Source organism: Heptranchias perlo, chromosome 28 (assembly GCF_035084215.1).
Source record: "Heptranchias perlo isolate sHepPer1 chromosome 28, sHepPer1.hap1, whole genome shotgun sequence".
Lineage (NCBI taxonomy): Eukaryota > Metazoa > Chordata > Chondrichthyes > Hexanchiformes > Hexanchidae > Heptranchias > Heptranchias perlo.
Window position 1 is genome coordinate 22,976,396 of NC_090352.1, and position 23,230 is coordinate 22,999,625.

Below are 23,230 nucleotides of genomic sequence, written 5' to 3' on the forward strand. Positions count from 1 at the left end.
ACAAATTTCTTTTCAGCCATTCCCTAGTTTCTATTACTAATTTCTGCACACGTGCCTCAAGCAAATCCAACACTCCCTGACATTAGGAATGGTCAATCGTTCACTCCTTTCTTGAAGATGGACTATTGACTCAAAAAGCTTCCAATTAGCTTTTTTATCTTCAAGCAGCAGTTTAAAATGAATAGCAGCTGAAAGACACCAAACTTTCTAGTTCATCAAATTATCTGCCAATCGAATACTTCAAGTCTGTGATTAAATGTTGGTGTCTAAGATTCATTAAAAACAGCGATCATTGAAGGGCACAATCTACAATAACAAAGTGACCCATTGAGATCCAAGCATGATGAAGGATCATACGTACACATTATGATTAAATTACTATTAGTCATCTTGGAACAACTGTGATTAGATCTCCCACCCCACATGCACCACTTCAATGGGGACTCAATGAGGTTGAAGTCACTTTAAAGTAGATCTTCAAGATTTTGATTACTATTGGGCCCTTACTACCTGGTTAATACTTCAGCCATAGTCAGGTGCCTTCAGTGTAGCAGGTAATTCTGCCAGGAACCCAACAAAAGCAAAAAGTACTTTCCCAAACTTGCAAATCTGCAGTTAGAACTGAATGAAGGGAAGAAAAAAATTCAAGGGATGTCAAACGGAAGAGACACTCTTGTACCTTCCTGGGTGACTGATTGCAGTGTGTGGTTGGCGGAAGATGTGATAACTTTCCAACCAGGACAGAAAAGAAAAAAAAATTGAACTACTAACTTTTCATTAGGAGAAAGCAAGACTTTCTCCCCCCGGCAGTGTTTTGACCATTCCTCTTTGTAACTCAAGTTTCCAATTTATTCAATGTCCTGAATCATTGTACTACTCAGTGTTATAATTAGCAAGGGGGAAGATTCAAACCACAAAACACCAGTTGCCCAAATCTGATCTCCACAGAAAGCTGAAGAGATTTCATAGTCAGTCAATTTTTCCCTCTCACCACTTTTGTGAATCAAATGCTGAATATTCACCCTGAAGAAGCAGCAAACTATTTATGCTTTGTTAAAATATGAAAGACAAACTAAATCACTGAGCAACTATTTAATCATTTCCTTAGGCATGTGCGTTAGAATTCTAGTCAGTTATATGGGCAAGAAAGTTCTCAGGCATGGAGATGTCAGATATGGTTTTGTCAATAAAACAAATTGTTTTGTTACAGCCCACATGAATATTTAATCAAATGCCATGATCAAGTGACATATTTTGAAACGGTACAATACATTTTGAAATAAACCTTGTTTTCAAAGTGAACACACCAATATCTAACGTATCTAGATAGTATATGGTACTTTGTACAGAAACACAATTGCATTGAAATGGGCTCCATTAAACTCACATTTACGTTATGTTTAATTCCTTTATTCATTATGTAATTTCAGATCATTACTTGGTTGTGTAGTTTCAAATCAGGAGCAGAACCCTCGCAAAACTGGCCCTATTTAATCATCATAGAGTGGATGCAAGGTTAGGGAACAGCAAGTTCTTTGTAAAATACAGCCAAAGCCACCAGTTTCCCAGAACAGCAGAATGTGATCCCCAAAATGGCAGCTAAAATTCTGGAATCTCATATTAAAAAGTCACTAAAAACCCTCATTGACCCTGACCCCTTGTCCAGAATTACACACATCCTCAGGATTAGAACATTAATAGATAAATATCTATTTGAAGTTCTTTAAACATTGACAAAGCTCTAAAAGTTGAGATTTTTTCAAATCTAAAAAAGACAATTAATTATTCAGTGAACAGAAGATTCAAATATTGTAAAAAATACTCTAATTACAATGATAAAAATGGTGCACATTTTCTGTAAGATACACTGGGAAAAAAGTCGCAAAAGACAGCAATGTTATGTGCAAAAATGCCATTAACAAAGATATCAGAGTCCTTCAAACGCATGGCTTAAGATAACGTGCATTAACAGTCTAGCCATCAACAGAAACATAACATTGAACAGTTCATATCAATTGAGTACATATTAAATTAACTTGACAAAATTAAAGGCCTTCATGAGATAACACATACAATGAATGAGGCGAAAGCAAGCCAGCTTCACTCACATACTTTGAGTGTAAATGCTGCACCTCATACTAAAACTCAAAGCACAACAAAAATAAAAAATCAACAGTGGCTGAGCAAGTGAAAGTCCTAAACAGGCAGAGGTCCAAAGAAACTAGCTTCTGTAAATTGTTGAATTTCCATTCTATTAGCCCAATGCTCCCTTAATCAATTATAGGTCACATGCAATCCTTTTTCTCACCCACCCACATCCCAAAATATTTCAATTCAAATCTAGTTTTAAAAAAAAACAGAACATGTTGCTCCTTTAAAAGGAGACAATTCTCCTTAATTGTGTCAGACGGACAGAAGTCTGCAAATTAAAGCTTCTATTCTGCATCAGCAGTTGTCACTTCCAATTAAAGACCTTAAAATAGAATTCGGTTATGCTGGAAGCAGTGACTTGATTGGAAATACCCACGGTTCCAATTCATATGACATGGAAATTTAACATTAGCCACAAAAATAAGCTTTGATCCAAAAAAGTCACTTCACAGGAACAAAGTAACATACAAATTATGCTTATGAATTCAACAACTTGTTAAAAAACATCCCTTCTTTCCCTCCCACCAAAAAAACAACTACATGCAGTAGTTCCATGGGTAAAAGCACCACTTGGGTTCACTTACACAACATGCAGATAATCATGGTGTTTATATTTGGTTAAAGGAAATTGAACCATAAATTCTTGATCAAGGGAAACTTGTCTTTAAAAAAAAAAATCTAAACGTTCTTCACTAACATGTAGATGGCAGTCTGGTAGCTCCTTAATGCACTTAAATGAGTGCTATTTTAATGATCCCCTTTGAAAGTGTGTAATTATTAAAAAAGGGATTTCAGAGTGTGTTTCAAAAACAAAACCTATCCATTCATTTCGTCCCTAGAATGTGTTGATCACAAGTAGCTTTTTTAAACTCGTACTATTATGTCCAACTTATAACAGTTTTCATAATCTGGACAGATTTCTGGATCTGATTTTTAAAATAATAAGTAGCTGAGAAACAATGTTATACAATATTGCATTTGGAAATTTAATTTCAGACAATGGGATGTGCAGAATGCATCTCTCTTTCTCTCCCCCCGCCCCTTCTTTACACTAACTGCTGCTGGGACAGTAGGAGCACATTTAAAGTCCACTGTATTAGTCACTGGCCCTCACCATCAGCAAAACCTTTTCTAAATTTTGACCCTAAATGGAGTGAACAGTTTGACTCAGCTGGACATAATGGCAAACAAGAGGCAAGTGATATTTTACATCACCAGTTTATATAGGAATTTAGTGTAGCTGCCCTTGTAATACTATAAATCGTATTCATGCTTAGAATAAACAGAACAAAAAGACACAGGCAAACAAAACCAGTGAGGCAGAAAAAGCATCAATTGTTTTTTTGAAAACCTCTAGGCAGAATTCCAAATAAAAAGCAATAGAAGCCAAATCTGGGCTCTCAGTTCAAGTCCCTGCCCCTCTCCGCAATGCTCGCCAAAGCCTCATTTGTCCAGCTGCTTACAGTGGAGCGAAGCCTTTCTGCTTTTCTTCTAACAGACAAAGACAACAATTTCTGAGCCTGAATCTTAGACATCCGCAGATTTTCAGACATGATATGATGGTAGTTTTCAATCGCTCGCTCTCTGGAAAGAAAGTGAAGGGAAGAAATAGGTTACTTGGGGGTGGGGATTTAAGCATTTCTAAACCATGTAGCCCAAATCATGATCAAGTTGAAGCATGCTGCAATGTGCCATCAACAGCCCGTCTTGTGAATAGGGTAAGTATTAGTGGTGTAGTGAGCATTTTAAAACAAACACATGCATATGTTGTAAGATACTTTAATAAACAGTTAGTTCTGGGGTCTGCAACGACGACAAGCTGCATTGAAGCCAAAAAAAATTTCCTAAAAGAATGTGGCCTGGGTGAACCACATAATATGCAAACGCTCATAGCTATAAATGAAGACAGACACTTGGCTGGATCAGTTAGCATTTCAGCTCAACAAAACCACATGTTCCCATTTTATCAAAGGCAAGGGAAGGTAACTGAATTCGACAGCAGGGAACAGGATGCCTCTTCTCACATTCCAAGAAGGCTGAAATTGTCAAAAAGGATTAAAAAGCAAAAATAAACAAACTGGACAATATTATGAGGGGGGATACTGAATCATTGGTGAAAAAGCAAGAACTAGCTTCAAATGGTCATGTGCATTTAGCATTTTAAAAAATGGATTCCAAACAGGCAAGTATATTGGTGTCCCAGCCAGAGGGATATTTAACCCATGATGTTTTGATATCTAAATTTCTATATTGCAACTACTCAATATCCCCATTGCACAATGAGTGCCTGGCATCTTGTTGAGACCATCCAGCCACTCAGTCATTGCACCATGAAACAATACACACTGGCTTATGGCATGCAAACTTTACCTCACTTCCATTTTCTTCAGTCATCAATTAGAGAAAGAGTCATGTCACTGACAATGAATAAAAGATTAATAATGAATTAGCAGCATGTATACAGAATTCACTTTCTTAAACTAAGTATGAAGTGTCCACTAAATGAAGAGACTAGCATTTAGGGGTTCACTTCAGAACTAAAACAGCTCTCCAACCTCTCCTTTACAGCAGTTACATGCAGAAACTTAATTTTGATGCTGCGACTGGAATAACTTCCATTATCTTTCATGCAGCAACTGTATTAAAGAAAAGTTTTACACCAGATTTACTTCAAAGTTTTTGTTTTTAATATATAAAAGCTTGCCTAAAGTTTGTCGAATGAACGTCAGATGGAAGCTCTCCATATCTTCAGTATACATAGATCCTGACACAAGTTTTAAAAAAAGGTCCTCAGACAGGCTCAGGTGTCAGAAAAGAAATGTGTAGCATGCAACAAAAATTACTCCTGAAGTAGATGATCTCCAGTGATGAAGTAGTTTTAACCCACACAGATTGTCGACATGGTAATTTCCCATCTTTCAGGATAGTCAGGAGAACGAGGTGGGCATCTTGCATATTCTCCAGTGAATGATATACTGCCATTAGGGGTTCAACCTCAGCATGCTAACCCACACATGGCTAGTGTAAAAGGTGCAGGTTTTGGTTCAGACATTGACTGCTTGCAGAAAAGGTCTTCAGTGAAGACAAGACAAAAAAAGTGCTGGGAAAAAGGCCCTGAATCATAACTGTTTCATAAACCAAAACAATCAATCACTCATTGATTATATAGCAATCTAGGCAGCGATGAGGAGAAATGTGAAAAGTTGAAGGCCCATTTAAATTCATTGGCATCTAAAACAGAGTGGTATCAATTTTCTCTCTTTTGAAGTGTAGAGGAGCAAAATCAATTTGATTGATTTATAGAAACTGAACCTCAGGCGTTAGTTTTAAAAACACTGGGAGGCAGGGGTAGATTTTAACCCACCTGATGCAAATGGGTCAGGCGGATCAATAAAATGACAGTTGGGGGAGGAAGTTTGTGACGCATCTTAACTCATCTCAAAACAGGTACGGGAGGGCTGCCCGCCCCATATGGGTGGGTACCTGTTATACAATCAAAAGTCGTGGCCCGATGAGGTCATTGGCACCCGTGACACAATTTTAACTAAATGCAGGAGGCTCGCATGGGGCCAAACCTGGTGGCAGTCAGCTGGGTGGCCAGATCAGGTTCTTTATTTAGCTTTGAGGACTCCTTGTGGGCCAGAAGCAGGAGTGGTCTCCTGCGTCCTACATGTAGTCATTGGGCCACCCCTCCCAGCACTGGCATCGGCTGTCAACAACCCCTCCCCACCACTCCACCCCAACAACTTCAAACTATTGTGTTGAATCCTTCTAAAGATGATTATCTCTAATCAACACAAACCTGTCAGTAAAAGAACTGAAGCAATCTCTTAATATGTGTGCCTTCGTAAGTTACTGCACTTCAAAAAGTTATTGTGTGAAGCACTGAAATGTTTTAAGGTGAAAGGTGCTATATAAATGCAAGCGTTAACATGTCCTGAAAGTATCCATTGGGATCACTTACTATAATGGAATTTAGGGATTACTGGGCTCAATAAAAGCATGGCAGCCTTCCAATCAGCCAGCTCCCACTATACAAGTATAAAAGGTGACCTTTATTAGACAGCTTGTAAATCATGCGCAAGCTTTATGGTGCAAGATCAATTGACTTGGAACAATAAACTAAGTGAGAAACAAAGTGTTCTGCAGTAATATGCAAGCAGAATTTTATCCATAGAAGGAAAGACTTAAGTTATAACCTAAAAAGGTTAAGAGCTAGCAGGAACTAGAAAACATTGAAAGATAACTGCATTGTTCCCATGGGAAGTGACCAGTCATCCACTTCCTATTATGGATTACCAACCATCAAAAAGAGAAACAAGTTCAAATTGGAGATTTTAAGGAAACAAAATCTGTAATAGCTTTCACCACACAAAGTTCCGTGGCTTTCTGGCACTTCAGTGATGACTAGAGGTGTGGAGAACAGTTACAGGAGCTCCGATGATAGTCAATCACTTATGTGATTTCCAGGTTAGAAGCTAGTTTGAAAAGGTAGAACAACCACCTAAAGGCTGCAAGTATCTCTAGCTAAAATGGTGAAACTACTAAAGATGGTTATCTGCAGTAGCCAACATGACCAGAAACATGTCGACTGTCTTTTGTTAGTTAAACCCACCCCTGCCTGAAACAGACTACAGTTGGACGTTTCATAACTGTTCTACCCAATCCCAGAGAAAGTGCCTCCAAGTATTCCAGGAATGAGCTTTGATTTGAGATAATACAATCTCTGCTTGCATTTAGCCTGAGGCAGTCTCCAGCTCCCAGGGCGTAGGGCCTGTAAGTGGTCTGCTAGTGATTTGCTTCTAACCGTTACATATATCCAGACATGGGAAACAACAGTTTGACTGTTTTAAAAAGTTAATTGCACCATCATTATACAACGGCAGCGCCCTCTAATCTAATTGATAGATTTTGAATTCTTTCATTAACAAAAATAAATTGTTCACTTAACTTCAAAAGGCAATCTATTTTTAATAAAAAAAGTTAATATAATTCCTGTCTATCGTACTTGTATATGGAAATGTCTTGACTTGAATTCTGAATACAAAATTCAAGCCAAACAGCAACAAACCACAAACAAAAAGGTAGGGAACATATGAATCAAACACAAGGAACATGGGTAGGAGCTTACCAACAACAACTTGCATTTATATAGCGCCTTTAACATAATAAAAAAGTCCCAAGGTGCTTCACAGGAGCGTTATCAACCGAGTCACATAAGGAGATATTAGGACAGGTGACCAAAAGTTTGTTTAAAGAGGTAGTTTTTAAAGGAGCGTCTTAAAAGGAGGAAAGGGAGGGGAGAGAGGCAGAAAGGTTTAGGGAGGGAATTCCAGAGCTTAGGGCCTAGGCAGCTGAAGGCACGGCCGCCAATGGTGAAGCGATTAAAATCGGGGATACCCAAGAGGCAAGAATTGGAGGAGTGCAGAGATATGAGAGGGTTGCAGGGCTGGAGGAGGTTACAGAGATAGGGAGGGGCGAGGCCATTGAGGGATTTGAAAACCAGGAGGAGAATTTTTTTTAAAAGGAGGCATTCCCGAACCAGGTGCCAATGTAGTTCTGCGAGCACAGGGGTGATAGGTGAACAGGACTTGATGCGAGTTAGGATATGGGCAGCAGAGTTTTGGATGAGCATGGAAGATTGGAGGCCAGCTAGGAGAGAATTGGAATAGTCAAGTCTAGGAGGCAACAAAGACATGGATGAGGATTTCAGAAGCAGACAAGCTAAGGCAGAGATTGGCAATGTTGCGGGAGGTGGAAGTAGGTGGTCTTGGTGATGGAGCGGATATGGTCGGAAACTCGTCTCAGGGTCAAATAGGACGCCAAGGTTGCGAATGGTCAGGTTCAGCCTCAGACAGTGGCCAGGGAACGGAGTTTGTGGCGGAGACTGAAGGCAAAGACTTCAGTCTTCCCAATATTTAGTTGCAAGAAAAATTTGCTCATCCAGTACTGGATGTCAGACCAGCAGAGTGACAAATAAGACACTGGAGGTGGTTGAGAGAGATGGTGGTGAGGTAGAGCTGGGTGTCGTCAGCATACATAGCAATGAGCAACTCATAAGCATGTATGAAAGCAATAAATCGAAGTGGAGAGGAACGACTACCAATAAAAGAAACAGGATGAACCAAATGACTCCAAAAATTTCAGCCGCCTTCTTGCACTCCCCCGAGGTCACGAGAAGCTCTATACAAATGCAAGTTCTTTCTTTCTACAAGTGCATGCACTTCCCGATAGGGAGGGGGACAATACCAATCAAATTTGCCGTCATCACCCTCGTCCTCGAAAAACCCACCCTTGACTATTCTGTCCTCTCCTTCCTGGTTTAAAGGTGCTCCTCAAAACATACTTCTTTTACCTAATATCTCCTTTATGTGGCTCGGTGTTCAATTATTTCTGATAACGCTTCTGTGAAGCCCTTTGGTGAGACTTTTTAACTATGTTAAAAGGCGCTATATAAATGCAAGTTGCTGTTGACATGTCATACTCGTTATCTCCAAGCTCAGCTTCATACCTTGATTCTCTCAAGTTTCATATTCAACAAAATCACAACACAATAGCCAAGAAATGCAACCAAAATCTTCCAATAAAACAAAAACAACATTTTTACCAAATCAATTTTTCCCTTTAAAATTTCAGCTGTCAGTGACAACTACAAAAAGTGAAAAACTATCACTTAAAAAAGAAAGTACTATAAGTAATCTTTAACATGCAAAAATCCAAGTACTTTGCAAAAATATTTTAGCTTAGCCATATATTACCCAACTTCTCCTGGAGGCCCAACCTCAGTCAGCGTCCGAGGCTAACATAAAGACCAACGCCCTGCTACCACTTACTGCTGCTGACCTGCCATGCCTCATTCTTGGCCCAGATTAACCTGCTCCAGCTCACAATGCCAATGCATTCTTCTCCTCAGCCCCATTTCCCACCTCCCATACGTTCCCATCCCCCTTCAGTGCTAATTGCCAGCTCAAAGCACTTCAACTGCCACTGTCCTGCAGGCAGATTTTACATCATACTTGCACTGAATTTAAGAATATGAAATTTCAGCCAAAACGACAAACTAAACTGAACAGATAGGGAACTAAATCAATAGGAAGCAGAGAACTAAAATCAATATTAAGCAGGCATCTGAAGAAACTCAATGGGGTAGGAGACTATCTCCCTACCTGCATCTGTGCTCATTATTTCTGGAATATATTGGCCATTCAGAGTAAGGAAGACATGCTTCAGCCCCATCACTTCCTTCCAACAGAAAAGTCTGGCAGCACAGAAAATAATTGGCAAAGTTCAGGTGCAAATGCTTAGTGTGTTTGTACTACATACTTATCCAAAAGCAGAACACAGGAGTTAGCCGTCTTTGGGTTAACGTCTACTAAAAAAAAAAGAGGAATGTAATACAAATGACCTAAGGATTCGCACTTGACTTTGCTGATCAAAAATAAACACACTTCACAACCATGTGGGCTTTTTAGGATTGGTTGTACAATTCAGTATTGCAGTATGTTTTCCTCACCCCTGCATCCATTAAATGTCTCTCAAGAGGAGAAACAAATGAACAAAAAAAAAAATAATCCACTACCTACAAGTCAATTTTTCTATTTGAATCTAATGCAAACAGATTCTGCCAGCAGAACAGAAATCCCATTACAGAAAGTTTTCATTTTACTAAAATCACTGCAGTCAAGAGACAGGAAATTCAACTTCCGTTTTAAGTTGAGCGCAGCCAAGGCACGAGGCCCCTATAAGGGTTTTCAGGACTGACTCATTAATAGTCACTGTACGTTAAAAGGATAAAAGCTCTCAAACAGTATTTCTTTGAACATGTGAATTGGATAGAATGCATGCAATGAAATAGATAGAGCATCCTACTCCCAAGTTAGATAAATGAAAGAACCAACATATCAGTGGATATACTACATTTATGGTGGTGGGGCAGAAGAATGAGTGATGCATTACTTTTCATTTTTAATATTCTCCCCTTTCTTTCCTAAAGAAGTCAATTCAGAGTAGGGAATTATAGTCATCGTCCTCCAATACCTCACTCAAGTGGCCATAATTCAAGCCCAAGCAAGTACAGCATCAACTGACGAAGAGAAAGGCAGGGAGGATTTGCATTCAGGTCCATTCAAATATCAATTTTTTAGTTCTTAAAATAGAACCGGATCCTCGTTTTTTGACTACACAAAAGGCACTACTAGCAGGAGATTGCTGGTGGCCATCAGGAGCAGACACCTGGATGATTGCTCACCTACCTCCACATAGGGAGTACTGAATTCAATCATACCTGCTGAATTTAACCAACTCAGTACTGATCAAACCGGAGTTATTCCTGCTTTGTATAATTCTCTATTCTGCATATACCCACTGGGTAGTCAAGGGGAGAAATGTATCACAGAGGGTGGTTGTAGAGGGTTGTTTTTCAAACTGGAGGCCTGTGACCAGCGGTGTGCCTCAGGGATCGGTGCTGGGTCCGCTGTTATTTGTTATTTATATTAATGATTTGGATGAGAATTTAGGAGGCATGGTTAGTAAGTTTGCAGATGACACCAAGATTGGTGGCATTGTGGACAGTGAAGAAGGTTATCTAGGATTGCAACAGGATCTTGATAAATTGGGCCAGTGGGCCGATGAATGGCAGATGGAGTTTAATTTAGATAAATGTGAGGTGATGCATTTTGGTAGATCGAATCGGGCCAGGACCTACTCCGTTAATGGTAGGGCGTTGGGGAGAGTTATAGAACAAAGAGATCTAGGAGTACAGGTTCATAGCTCCTTGAACGTGGAGTCACAGGTGGATAGGGTGGTGAAGAAGGCATTCGGCATGCTTGGTTTCATTGGTCAGAACATTGAATACAGGAGTTGGGATGTCTTGTTGAAGTTGTACAAGACATTAGTAAGGCCACACTTGGAATACTGTGTACAGTTCTGGTCACCCTATTATAGAAAGGATATTAGTAAACTAGAAAGAGTGCAGAAAAGATTTACTAGGATGCTACCGGGACTTGATGGTTTGACTTATAGGGAGAGGTTAGATAGACTGGGACTTTTTTCCCTGGAGTGTAGGAGGTTAAGGGGTGATCTTATAGAAGTCTATAAAATAATGAGGGGCATAGATAAGGTAGATAGTCAAAATCTTTTCCCAAAGGTAGGGGAGTCTATAACGAGGGGACATAGATTTAAGGTGAGAGGGGAGAGATACAAAAGGGTCCAGAGGGGCAATTTTTTCACTCAAAGGGTGGTGAGTGTCTGGAACAAGCTGCCAGAGGCAGTAGTAGAGGCGGGTACAATTTGGTCTTTTAAAAAGCATTTGGACAGTTACATGGGTAAGATAGGTATAGAGGGATATGGGCCAAGTGCAGGCAATTGGGACTAGCTTAGTGGTATAAACTGGGCGACATGGACATGTTGGGCCGAAGGGCCTGTTTCCATGTTGTAAACTTCTATGATTCTAAGGAATGATAATTGGCAAAAGAACCAGGGAGATGAGGAGAAATGTTTTGACGCAGCAAGTTAGGATCTGGAATGCACTGCCTAAGAGGGTGGTGGAAGCAGATTCAGTGGTAACTTTCAAAACAGAATTGGACATATTCTTAAAAGGAAAAATTTTCAGGGGAAAGAGCAGGGGAGTGGAACTAATTGGATGGCTCTTTCAAAGAGCCAGCATTAGCATGATGGGCCAAATGACCTCCTTGATTCAAAGGCCAAATCACTAAAATGATCCCTATACAAAATTTGTGCTATAGTGGAGGGAGTAATTATATATATATACACACATATATAAAAATCAATATTCTATCAAATGCTCACTTCTGAATAAAATACATGATTCAGTATACACATTATGACACACACACTTATCAAGGGAAGCCCAGAAGCACATTGCTTTAAACCTATCCTATGGAACACGTTACAGTAACTAGTGGCCCAATTAACACAAAAAGTTGACGTTTACACTCCCTTCTCAATGTCTGCCTCAAAAGAAAGTTTGTTCAGTCAAGCGTCCGTGGTATTAAAACTGGTCTGAGTGTGACCACAAGCACCTCAGACTGGAAAGTTCACCAGCGACTCAATGTTCTGTCTCTGCTGTTGTAGATTTTAAACCCAGTGGACTAGTTAAAAATGGTAAAAAAAATAAAATAGCTGACAACACCCCTGCTGTGTTAAGATATGCAAGTTGGGTAATTTGCACTAATTTCAACTCAACTTAGATGTGGGCACTTTCTGATCTTTGACTGAAGTCTGTTTAGTCATTAGAATTAAATGGCAATGGGAGTTGCTGAAGTGTTAAAAAAAATACACGTTAAAACAAAAAACGTCCTCCTATTATTTAAAATACACTATTCATTAGAAGTGTAACAAAGCTTCAAGGCTCCTAGCTATGGTCTAGTGAAGACTTGAAATTCGATTTACAATGGTAGCTGTCCAGGAAAGGGATTATAATCAGTGGACTGAAAAATGGGAACCAAGAAAAGAAAAGAATGGAGCTGAGCTGCAAAGATTATTTTTTGGCTTTGAAACCAAACAGAACATTACACCCTCGAGTCAAAAACTCACAGATTGGACAAGATCAGGTAGGAGTTTTATAATTTGGGAGAAATCATGATTTACAGCAACTCCTTCAATGTAACCACCCCACACAATTTCCATCTTCCTCCCTAACTTCTGCTAAGTTTTATCCAAATATCTCAATTTTGAGTTTTATGCAACAATTATTTTTTAAAATATAAATAGTGTTCAGTTTTATCCAAACACCTTCCACTTCTTAATCATTGGCATTTGGTTCCCACAGCAACTCAGGAGTCAGCAGGTTTCTCAACATCCCTAAAGAACAAGCTGAAATTCTCAAAGTTAAAGGCCACATCGTTTCACCTCACTGCTAGTGCTGAGACAGTGCAGTGTCAGCATTGTTGCCTAAAACTTTGTAAAAGTCATCAAGATGCCTGCTGAGTATTACACGTACGTCCCAAGCTATCAGAGACTAATACAGTTGACTGACTTCCAATGTGGACTGAAGAGAATCATGCAGTACCTTTCTTCCTTAGTGATGGCTTCATCAAATACCTGGGACAGTCGCTTTAACTGTCCAATTCCAAAAGACACGGATTCCAGATCTCGGTCAAACTGCCTGTTAACACAACATAATGAATACTGTGAGAATGCAGACCTCATCTAGTTATATGTGGAACCAAAGACAACACCTTAGAAAAAGATAGCAGTTTGAGATTAATTTACAGACCCTCGCTAACAGATTGAATTCTTTAGGAAGATTCATTTTCCCTGTCGCCAAACCTCTCCCTCTCTAGATTAGATGCAACAACCTTCAGAGAGACTTCAACGCAGAGTTCCTGCCGTAGGTCTCCTGGATTCATCCGTTGATCGGGATCTCACAGCAGGAATGCGGATAGAAAGAAGCACTGCCTGGAAGAGCAGTAATAACTCTCTATGTATATCATTTCCTAAATGCATACTTTAGGAGATCCAAGACACTTTGTGACTATAGTAAATACACGCCATTTTTATCACAGGCTGCAGTATCTTCTTCCTTCCCTCCTAGTGACTGCTTAAGTTGAATATTCTTACATGATAGTCACTAGTATCCTACATACAGATACTGCACAGGCCATTCACTAGTTCAAATATTGCTTAGAGCACCAGTTAATTTTCTGAAATAGGTTTTCAACCACCACACTAAGTACTCTTTCTCCCACCTCTCCCCGAAGAAACAGGTCAAAATTTCAGTTACCAATCTCGGAGGACCAGCACTATCATGGGCATGTGATTGGGAGCTACCTGCAACTACAAGATTAGTGAAATCACACGAGTGTCCACTAAAATTGAGGGATTGGCCCAGCAGATAACAAAGAGTCCCTAAATCACACTTTTGATTGGTGCTGATTTTTTTTTTTTTTTAAATGCTCCTTCTCTCTGCATCCATTCACCACAATCTTCTCTAGGAGCAATGATGTCAAATGCTCTGTCAATACGATCAGCTGGAGCTACAAATGACCTGGCAGCTCACAGCGCCCCCACTTATCAGTGTACAACTCCAAATGTTTTCCTGCTACAGATGCCAAAATAACCAGCCGAAAGTTTTCCCAACCACAGCCCCACTAGCTCCAGAGCTGAACACTAAAACCACATGCACTTACCTCCAGCATCCCCATCAGCAGTGCTTGCAGCACCGAGCTGCTAGGGATCAATGCATACCACCTTTAGTGCTCATCTCTGCACCTGGTGGCCCCAAGGTAGGTGCTGGAGTGGGATAGATTTTTGGTTGGCTCTTTTGGATCTGGGGTAGAGCTTGCAGCTGAAGTCACAAGGGAATAGCTCTCATCACCGATTCCAGATCTCAAAACTAGGAGGACCATTGTTAAGTTGGACAGTTTGAAAGAAAACAAAATGCTGGCAGCCCAACTCTCATGGAAATTCACACAGATAATCAAGTTTCAAATAAAAGGGAGCAAGGATAAGAAGTTCCACTGTAATTAAAAGACAGAAAGGAGATATTCCAACTTTAACCTAAATCCTACAAGTGCAGAATTGACATACTGCTTGCCTGCACACAAGTCTGACTCTTTGACTAATGCAGATTAGTAGATTCTGCACTCCTCAAAGCTGCACGTAGCGAGCTTAATTCAAAATTGATTCCCCCCCGCCCCAAGAGATGAACTATTGATTGGTCCCGTTCTCAGTTGGCTTCCCCTCCTGCAATACAAATACCTAATAATTTATCCTAAATAAAAACAAAGTTGATTTTAGGGTTTGACCCACCTTAAAAATCCAATTCCTTTCGTTTCATAAAAAGGAGTGGTGCATCTTGTAATGTTAACAAATCAAATTCTTCCTGCAATCTACAGGCTTTCAAATCCCAAATCTCAGCATAACCAACACTAATTCTTAATTTACTTCACCTTTTCTTCATTTCCCCATTGTCAGCCCCCTTGCACAATGGGCCTTGGCCCTCCATGAAAATATAATTAAGTTGTTCAGTTTGTGTACCTCCTCCTGTTAATTCCTGTGGGTGATGCATAGGGACTCTTCATTGCAGCAGACCTAATCGATCTTCTCAGAGGAAGTCCATCCTTGCCAAACAGATGAGCAACTTCCCTCCACTTGCCCTTGGGGCTCCTGGGGGTGCGTTTCCCACTGGAGGGGGTGTTGCGGATCCTACCCTCTCTGCTGCGAGGGGTTCTGGGTGGAGTACTTTTCTTTGATGCCAAACCACTCCTGCGTCTCGGAGGAGTTTGGGGTTTTGACGGGGTGATCACCAGGCACTCACTGCGACTCTGTCGCCTCTTCTGGAGTTTCTACAAAAAGAATCACAGTAATTAGTGCAAAAGGCCAAAAGCAACACATTCTCTGAACAGCAGTGGAATCCTTCCCCTCTCTTTGACCTTTCTCCTCCCTCTCCCCCAAGACATCAGACAGAACTAGCAGCGATGCTACAGGGTGTGTAACAGTACAAATACACCATTAAAAAAAAATTGTCTTTAAGCCAATATGTTTTGATGTGCCAAGATGCTTCTTCTGTGATACTGTTAATCACCTCAAATTACTGCCACTACCAGTAAGAATCAGTATTTCACCCTAGTGTTACAGACAACAACTCAATGATACAAACATATGAAATTGATGGGCAGAGAAAGACCGGCTGGTCCATCGAGCCTGTCCACACCATGATGGCTGGACCATCATGACTAAACACTCCAATGACCACCTCCCACCCACCATGTAATCTCCTGGGAGAGGCAAAAAAACCCATTTGATCTCTCCAAAGAAGTTTACATGGACAAAATGTACGATTGTACTGCTGGGAGCTTTCTTCCCCACAGTTAAGTGTGAAAATTCATACATCCACCATTACACTTGTCTGAAATTCTAGTGTCAACACTGATTAGATGTGTACAGACACAGACTTAGCTGGATCAGCATTGCCAAGTCACAATAAATTCACCCTGAGTACATGACCTAATTATATACATGCGAGTTTGGCTTTATGTATTTTATCTATATTACACTGCAGCTAGTTTATTTTACATTTGTTATTTAAAGCCTCAAGTATTTGAAATTTCACTTACAACTTTAAAAAAAAAATAAAAGCCCTCTCCCACATCCTGTCACCTCTTCCCCACCCAATGCAAACTATACTGGACAATATGCCAGTATCTGTTGAATCACACCCTAGCAACCCTTAGATCCCAGTATGATAAACATGGTAGAAAAACCTATTTATATAAGAGAACCTGCTTGATGTGGAGAGTTGATAATGAAATGCAAATTCAAGCTAATTAAAAATCATGTGAACATGACACTAATAAGCAGCTACTTTAGGAAGTATTGACCCCATTGGCCTAATCTCTGGATCCCATTCTGCTTTGCTCCACTACGTATGTTGGCTCCAGCAGCTGTTAACCATCAGCCTTCTGCTAACGTCCAGCTGCTCTTTACAGAACATTTTAAACAGTAAAACCCTACAGACTCTCCTCTGGAATCATCTCCCAGTGATTCACCCAATTCCCTCGCAGTTGGAAGAAAACCCATTCAGTAACCAGTCCTCAATAATGTACATCTTTATATATGAGAGAACTAATTTACAAACTAGTTCTTCCACCCTTGGAACAATTTACATTAATTCGGATTTCAGGAAACCAGTGGGCATGAGGCAGCTCCTAGCATATATGGTGCTAAATCCAGCTCTTACTCTGTTTTAGCAGGTTCATACTTTCATAGATTTAAGAATCCTTCCCAGCCACTGTGAGGCTGACACAGACCGTTTGCAACCTTAGCATCCTATTTGACCCTGAGATGAGCTTCCGACCACATAACTGCTCCATCACCAAGACCGCCTACTTCCATCTCAGTGACATCATCCATCTCCGCCCCTGCCTCAGCTCATCAGCTGCTGAAGCCCTCATCCATGCCTGTCACCTCTAGACTTGACTATTCCTTGTCGGCCTCCCATCTTCCACCCTCCCCAAACCTGAGCTCATCCATAACTCTGCTGCTCATATCCTAACTTGCACCAAGTCCTGTTCACCCATCGCCCCAGTGTTCACTGACCTACATTGGCACCCAGTCCAGCAACACCTCAATTTTAAGATTCTCACCATTGTTTTCAAATCCCTCCATGGCCTCACCCCTCCCTATCTCTGAAACCTCCTCCAGTCGTACAACGCACTGAGATCTCTGCGCTCCTCCAATTCTGGCCTCTTGCACAGCCCCGATTGCCTTCACTCCCCCATTGGCAGCCATGCCTTCAGCTGCCTAGACCCCATGCTCCCTAAAGCTCTCCGCTTCTCTCTCCCCTCCTTAAAACTTACCTCTTTGACAAAGCTTTCGGTCACCTGTACTATAATCTCCTTATGTGGCTCAGTGTCAAATTTTGTTTGCTAAAATGCTCCTGTGAAGCGCCTTGGAATATTTTACTCCATTAAAAAGGTGCTATATAAATGCAAATTGTTGTAGGAATTCTTATTCACCCCCCTTTCTCATCGCACACATGCCAGTTTAAAGCCAAATGTGTGCACACAAACTAGCTAAAAACACTCGAGACTGCCTGGGCACAAATATACAACCACTCTAGTCGCATGTAAAGTGGTTTTGGGTGCACACTGAGGCATCAAAAAGTCCATCCCAGGCCCCAAACTAGAGTTAGAGATCAAATTAGAGCATGAAGCACTCCTCAGTTTTTAAAAACTTTCCGCAGCACAACTACATCACAGTTGGTTCAGATTGGCACCTGGAACATAATCACAGCATAAAACAAGTACTATAGAAACTTTGCAATAAGAAAACCACAGAAACCTACAACGCAAGATTAATGTTTAGACTGGATGGGAAAAATATTCATTAGGTTAGTATTCAAAAGATGAGAAAGGATACAGATTACACAACATACTCTGGAGACAGGTCTCCAGAGGGGGAAGAAGGGAAAAAGGGAGGCAATTTAGCAAACTGTCTGACAGGACACTGTATATAGGAAAACTACACTTCTTGGCAGCATGCAGAGCCCCTGTTATACAGTCATACAAAATACATTATCTAATGGGATACACATGACATTTAAATTAACATTAGCCTTTTGGTTATTTGATAAGAATTGGTAGATTCAAGTCAACAACTCTGCTTATAGTAGGGAAAAATCTTACAAGACAATGGTTTATTGGTTTGATTCAGCCAGCAACACAGTTCATCAATTTATAACCAAATGTTTTTGAACAAAGGGAGCAGTTAGTACCAGTTTCCATCCATGCCAGGTGAATGAAAGGCAATTTCACCAATTACTGTCGTGTTGTTAACATTCATCCAGTAAAATCAATGTGATAATATCTGCAGGACAATAGGGGAAAACTCCAAACTGATGTCACACCTCAGCAGCCAACTAGAAAAATCACATGTCGAGATGCAGGTTTCACAAATCACTGTACACGTAATTAACTAGTCACTGACAACATGCAAAATATTTGTTCCTCATCGATAATGTCTTTTAATTCAAAGAAGATCGAGTCAGAACTGCTCATCGTGCAAAAAAAAAACACAAGTTGCCTGCTGCCACGTTTTGGGATTGTGGGAAAGATGGGTGTGCTACAGATAACAAAGACTTTTGAAATAAATCAACAGGTGAAAAGAAACGGAGCCCAAACTGTGGCTTTGTAAACTGCTCCCGGGGTTACTGGCATGTGGAAGAGATGGAAGCAACATATGCAAACACACACACACAAACAAACAAACAAACACTTTCTTGCCTACAGTACTAATTGTAAACAATTTTACAACACCAAGTTATAGTCCAGCAATTTTATTTTAAATTCACAAGCTTTCGGAGACTTCCTCCTTCCTCAGGTAAATGTTTGAGGAAGGAGACATTTACCTGAGGAAGGAGGAAGTCTCCGAAAGCTTGTGAATTTAAAATAAAATTGCTGGACTATAACTTGGTGTTGTAAAATTGTTTACAATTGTCAACCCCAGTCCATCACCGGCATCTCCACATCTTGCCTACAGTACTGTCATTGCTGTTCTGATTGAATGCAGCCAATTGCCACGTCAGCTGAACCAGCCTTGCACCTTTAAAAAAGTTATACTACAGTTGTACACAAAGAGAAAACAATGGCCCGGGTCACTACCTTATATAAAAGGCCATGATGTGGAGATGCCGGTGATGGACTGGGGGTGTAAAAATGTAAGGAATCTTACAACACCAGGTTATAGTCCAACAGTTTTATTTGAAAGCTTGTGATTTTCAAATAAAACTGTTGGACTATAACCTGGTGTTGTAAGATTCCTTACATTTATATAAAAGGCACAGCTACAAATTCCTATTCTCTTTCTAAACTGCTTTCCAGGCACTGTATAATCCAATGAGGGATATTATTGACTCCCCAACAGCTTTGATATTATTCTTTTAATCCGAATCCCGTCCCCCATGAGCGGCTCCTGACGTTTATGGTTTTAAATCCGTTTTTAAAATTATGAAACCATGACGCTTTAAATCCAAAAACAAATAGACTGATGCGAGCCACTGTCCTACGAGAGACGGTACTTCATTACCTGAGAAACGTTGCCCCAAGTGTTCCTCGCAGTCCGACCCAGAGTTTGCATCGCACTCGGTTTCTTCCTGAGCTCCAGACTCTCCCAGCTCGGAGTGTGGTCGATGTTGAAGTCCACCTGTTTGAGGGGCAGCCTCTTCCTCAGGGACATGCGGATGGTATTGAGGGAGCTGGAGGAGGGCATCCTCCTGAATACATCGGCTGCCGGGCTGTCGCCTTCTTCCTGCAGGATCTGGTGTTGCTTTCTCCAGCCTGTGATCACAGCCTCCATGGTTCTGCTCCCGATCTCTCGCTTCCTCTCCCCAACTTTTGTTTTTTGAATTTGGCGCAACTTTGGAGCGGAGCGGAATTCCCGCTTTCTGATTGGTGAAACCGACAAGATCACGAGGTCCGCCCCCACCCGATTGGCTGACGGTCACGTCACTCCCCGGGGCAGCGATTGGATTTGTTTCCCTGGCGGGAGATTAACGAAGCCGCTGCTTTGTGTTCAATCCTTTGGTTTCTCGGATCTATTTGCAGCTGTAATTGGAGAAACAATGTGTCCTTTTTATCAATGGGGTGAAACACCGCGGGCTGATGGAAATTACCATTGCATTCTTGTGAATCCAGCGCCCTCTGGTGATGGTCACAGGCTGGGGCTGCAGATCTCACCAAAAAAAAAACACTGATAGTTGTTTAAAACCAGTGAAGCAAATCCTTGGTTATACAGAAAGATATCTTACCATCTCGGTAGATGTAGCACTGAGCTTTCTGTATGACTTTGACAATGTGAGGGAATCGTTTCCAAATTATCGTTTAAGTGACGGTCACACGTTCTGTCGCTTGAACAGGCCGTCTGTTTTTTTGTTCATGGTCCCTCCTATTGGAGGGGAAGGGGGATTTGCACATTGCCACCCTGGAACAATTCGGGGGTGGGGGGGGGGGAGGGGGTGAAACGTGCTTGTTGCCTTCGTTGAGAATCACTAAAAGGATAAATGATCAGCTTGGACTTCTGTAAACAATTTTACAACACCAAGTTATAGTCCAGCAATTTTATTTTAAATTCACAAGCTTTCGGAGGCTTCCTCCTTCCTCAGGTGAACGATGTGAAAATGAAATCCTCGAAATTTGTGAATTTAAAATAAAATTGCTGGACTATAACTTGGTGTTGTAAAATTGTTTACAATTGTCAACCCCAGTCCATCACCAGCATCTCCACAGCTTGGACTTCAGCAACCTGACAATCTGGATACCTTGTGCTGCCAAAGCAGTTCAGATGGTGCTTACATCTTTTCTACACCACAAATGAACACAGAAAACTTCAGGGTTTAAACACACACTAATCATTAGAGTGCAAACAATAAAATACATCGCCAACACAAGACTGGAAGCATTAGGTACTTTTTTATCATTAAACTGCTAAATCCACTGGCAAATAAACAGATTTTACACTTAAAAATTAGCAGGCTAGGAATAGGTCAGATCAGATTCTCCTGGGCCCGTGTCCCCAATGCTCCCAAGCCCCTCAATGCTATCAGATTCCCCCATGTCCACCTCAATCTTCCAGACCTGGGGCACAGACACAATGGGTGAATGATACCCTTCCCTGTGTTCCCAGACCCATGAATTCCCCTCTTAGTGCTGCAAGACACTGGTGCCCCCTCCTCAGTGCTACCAGACTCTGGGATCCCTTCTGCCCAGCGCTGTCAGACTCTGTCACCCATCAGTGTTGCTTGCATTGGGATCCTCTGCTTCCTGAGCTGATAAACATTGGAGCCTCCCCTGATGCTACCAGATTACAGAACCCCACTCCCCAGTGCTGCCAGACCCTGGCACGTCCCTGTAATGCTTGGAGACATTGGGCGGCCCGACAGTGCTGCCAAGCCTGGGGTCGCCCCAACGGGGCTAAACACTGACACCTCCCCTCCTCACTACTGCCAGACCCCTGGATTATCCAGTGAACCAAAATCCACTTTTCACCCCCCATCGCCCCCCCACCCCCCAACAAGTTGTCAAATTCCAGATTCCCCCAGCCCATAACAAATACTAAGCTACACATAGAATCAGAGAATGATACAGCACAGAAGGAGGCCATTCGGCCCATTGTGCCTGTGCCGGCTCTACTGCAAAACCCCACACACCTACCTCCGATCTGTCACATGTTGCCTAATATCTCCCTGTGTACCCTTTGCTTTAAAAATGGTCAGAGGTAAAAGTTAAATATTTAGGTAAAGGAAGATATAATAATAATGAAGTCCACTCCTTTACAGTTTTCACAGAAAGGACAGAATCACAATATCCTATGCCCAGAGGTCTGGTAGCAATCTCATAATGCCATGTAATAACAACAGAATTTGACTTATTCAGTCATCGCAAATGAGTAGCCCTGATAATAAATTGTACATTACATTGCATATCAACAATAACTTGCAATTATATAGCACCTTTACAGAGAAAAACAACACAAAGCACTTCACAAAGGCATAAGCAGACAGAGCTGGGCACCGAGCCAAAGGAGGAGATATTAGGGATGACAAAAAGCTTGGTCAAAGAGGTGGGTTTTAAAGAAGATCTTAAAAGAGGAGTGAGAGGTGGAGGGGTTTAGGGAGAGAGTTCCGGAACGTGGGGCCTAGATGGGTGAAGGTGTGGCCACCAATAATGGGGCCAAGGGGGATGCACAAACGGTCCTATTCAGAGGAACACAGAGTTCTTGGGGGCTGTAGGAGGTTACAAATAAGGAGAGACGAGGCCTTGAAGGGATTTAAACACAAAGATAATCATTTTAAATTGGAGGCATTAGGGGAGCAAGAGACAATGCAGGTCAGTAAGGACAGGGGTGAGAGATTAGCAAGAGGGAGACAGTGCGTGAGGAGAGGGAACCATTTACAATGTCAGTTAGTGTGGGGGTGAGGAAGGAATGTGGGGTGGTCAGTAATTCAGTGGGATTGGGGTCAAGGGAGCAGGAGATGAGTTTACGGACAAGATGAGCTTGGAGAGTGATGGGAATGCTTACTTTTCCCGTGCTTCATGAACCTGGACAATAGTCAGTCAAAGAAAGTCACGCTACTCTGTATTTCATATAATCAAAAGTTAGTTTAATGATTTAACAGTTCACACAAGCATCAAGCAATACATACAACGTTAAACCAAGGATTTCAGCATCAAGGCAGTAAAGAGTGATCAGCTCTCGTAGCTCTTGAGATCTTCTTCTTCTTCTTGGACATCCTTCCTATAGACAAAGCTTCTTCAGACTCCGTCGACTGCAGTGAAGAATCTGCTCCGATGTCCTATTTTCATATTGTTTTTGCCAGTTGGGGCATAAGTAAAAGTCAGGGGAATGTTCCATTTTGGCTAATCACCCACTGTTTCTGGTTCTTAAGGATCAACAGGCCTCAACAGACACTTGTCTGTTGTGCATCACTCAACTTTCTGAAATGTTAAACCAGATCTCCCCCTTCAACTGATATCTGTCTTTTATCTCACTTGTTCCAGACTATGGAACATGTATGCCTCCCTTATCAGTGCCCAAACCCTCTCAATGCCTTGCTTTGCTC

The 23,230-nt window shown here is 41.3% G+C and overlaps 1 protein-coding gene across 2 annotated transcripts; it reads right to left on the bottom strand.

The window, feature by feature from the left end:
- Positions 1-1,394: 1,394 nt before the first annotated feature.
- LOC137344932 (protein PIMREG-like) lies at positions 1,395-20,057 on the bottom strand. Of its 2 annotated transcripts, XM_068008226.1 has the most exons (5): positions 19,699-20,057; positions 15,151-15,458; positions 13,181-13,276; positions 4,522-4,568; positions 3,654-3,735 (listed from the first exon to the last, which is right to left on the bottom strand). In XM_068008226.1, the coding sequence occupies exons 1-4, from the start codon at positions 19,966-19,968 to the stop codon at positions 4,538-4,540; spliced, it is 705 nt and encodes a 234-aa protein (XP_067864327.1). In that variant the 5' UTR covers positions 19,969-20,057; the 3' UTR covers positions 3,654-3,735; positions 4,522-4,537. The 2 variants fall into 2 exon arrangements, with proteins under 2 accessions (XP_067864326.1, XP_067864327.1); XM_068008225.1 differs by lacking the exon at positions 4,522-4,568 and having other exon boundaries at positions 1,395-3,735.
- Between the last annotated feature and the right edge of the window lie 3,173 nt (positions 20,058-23,230).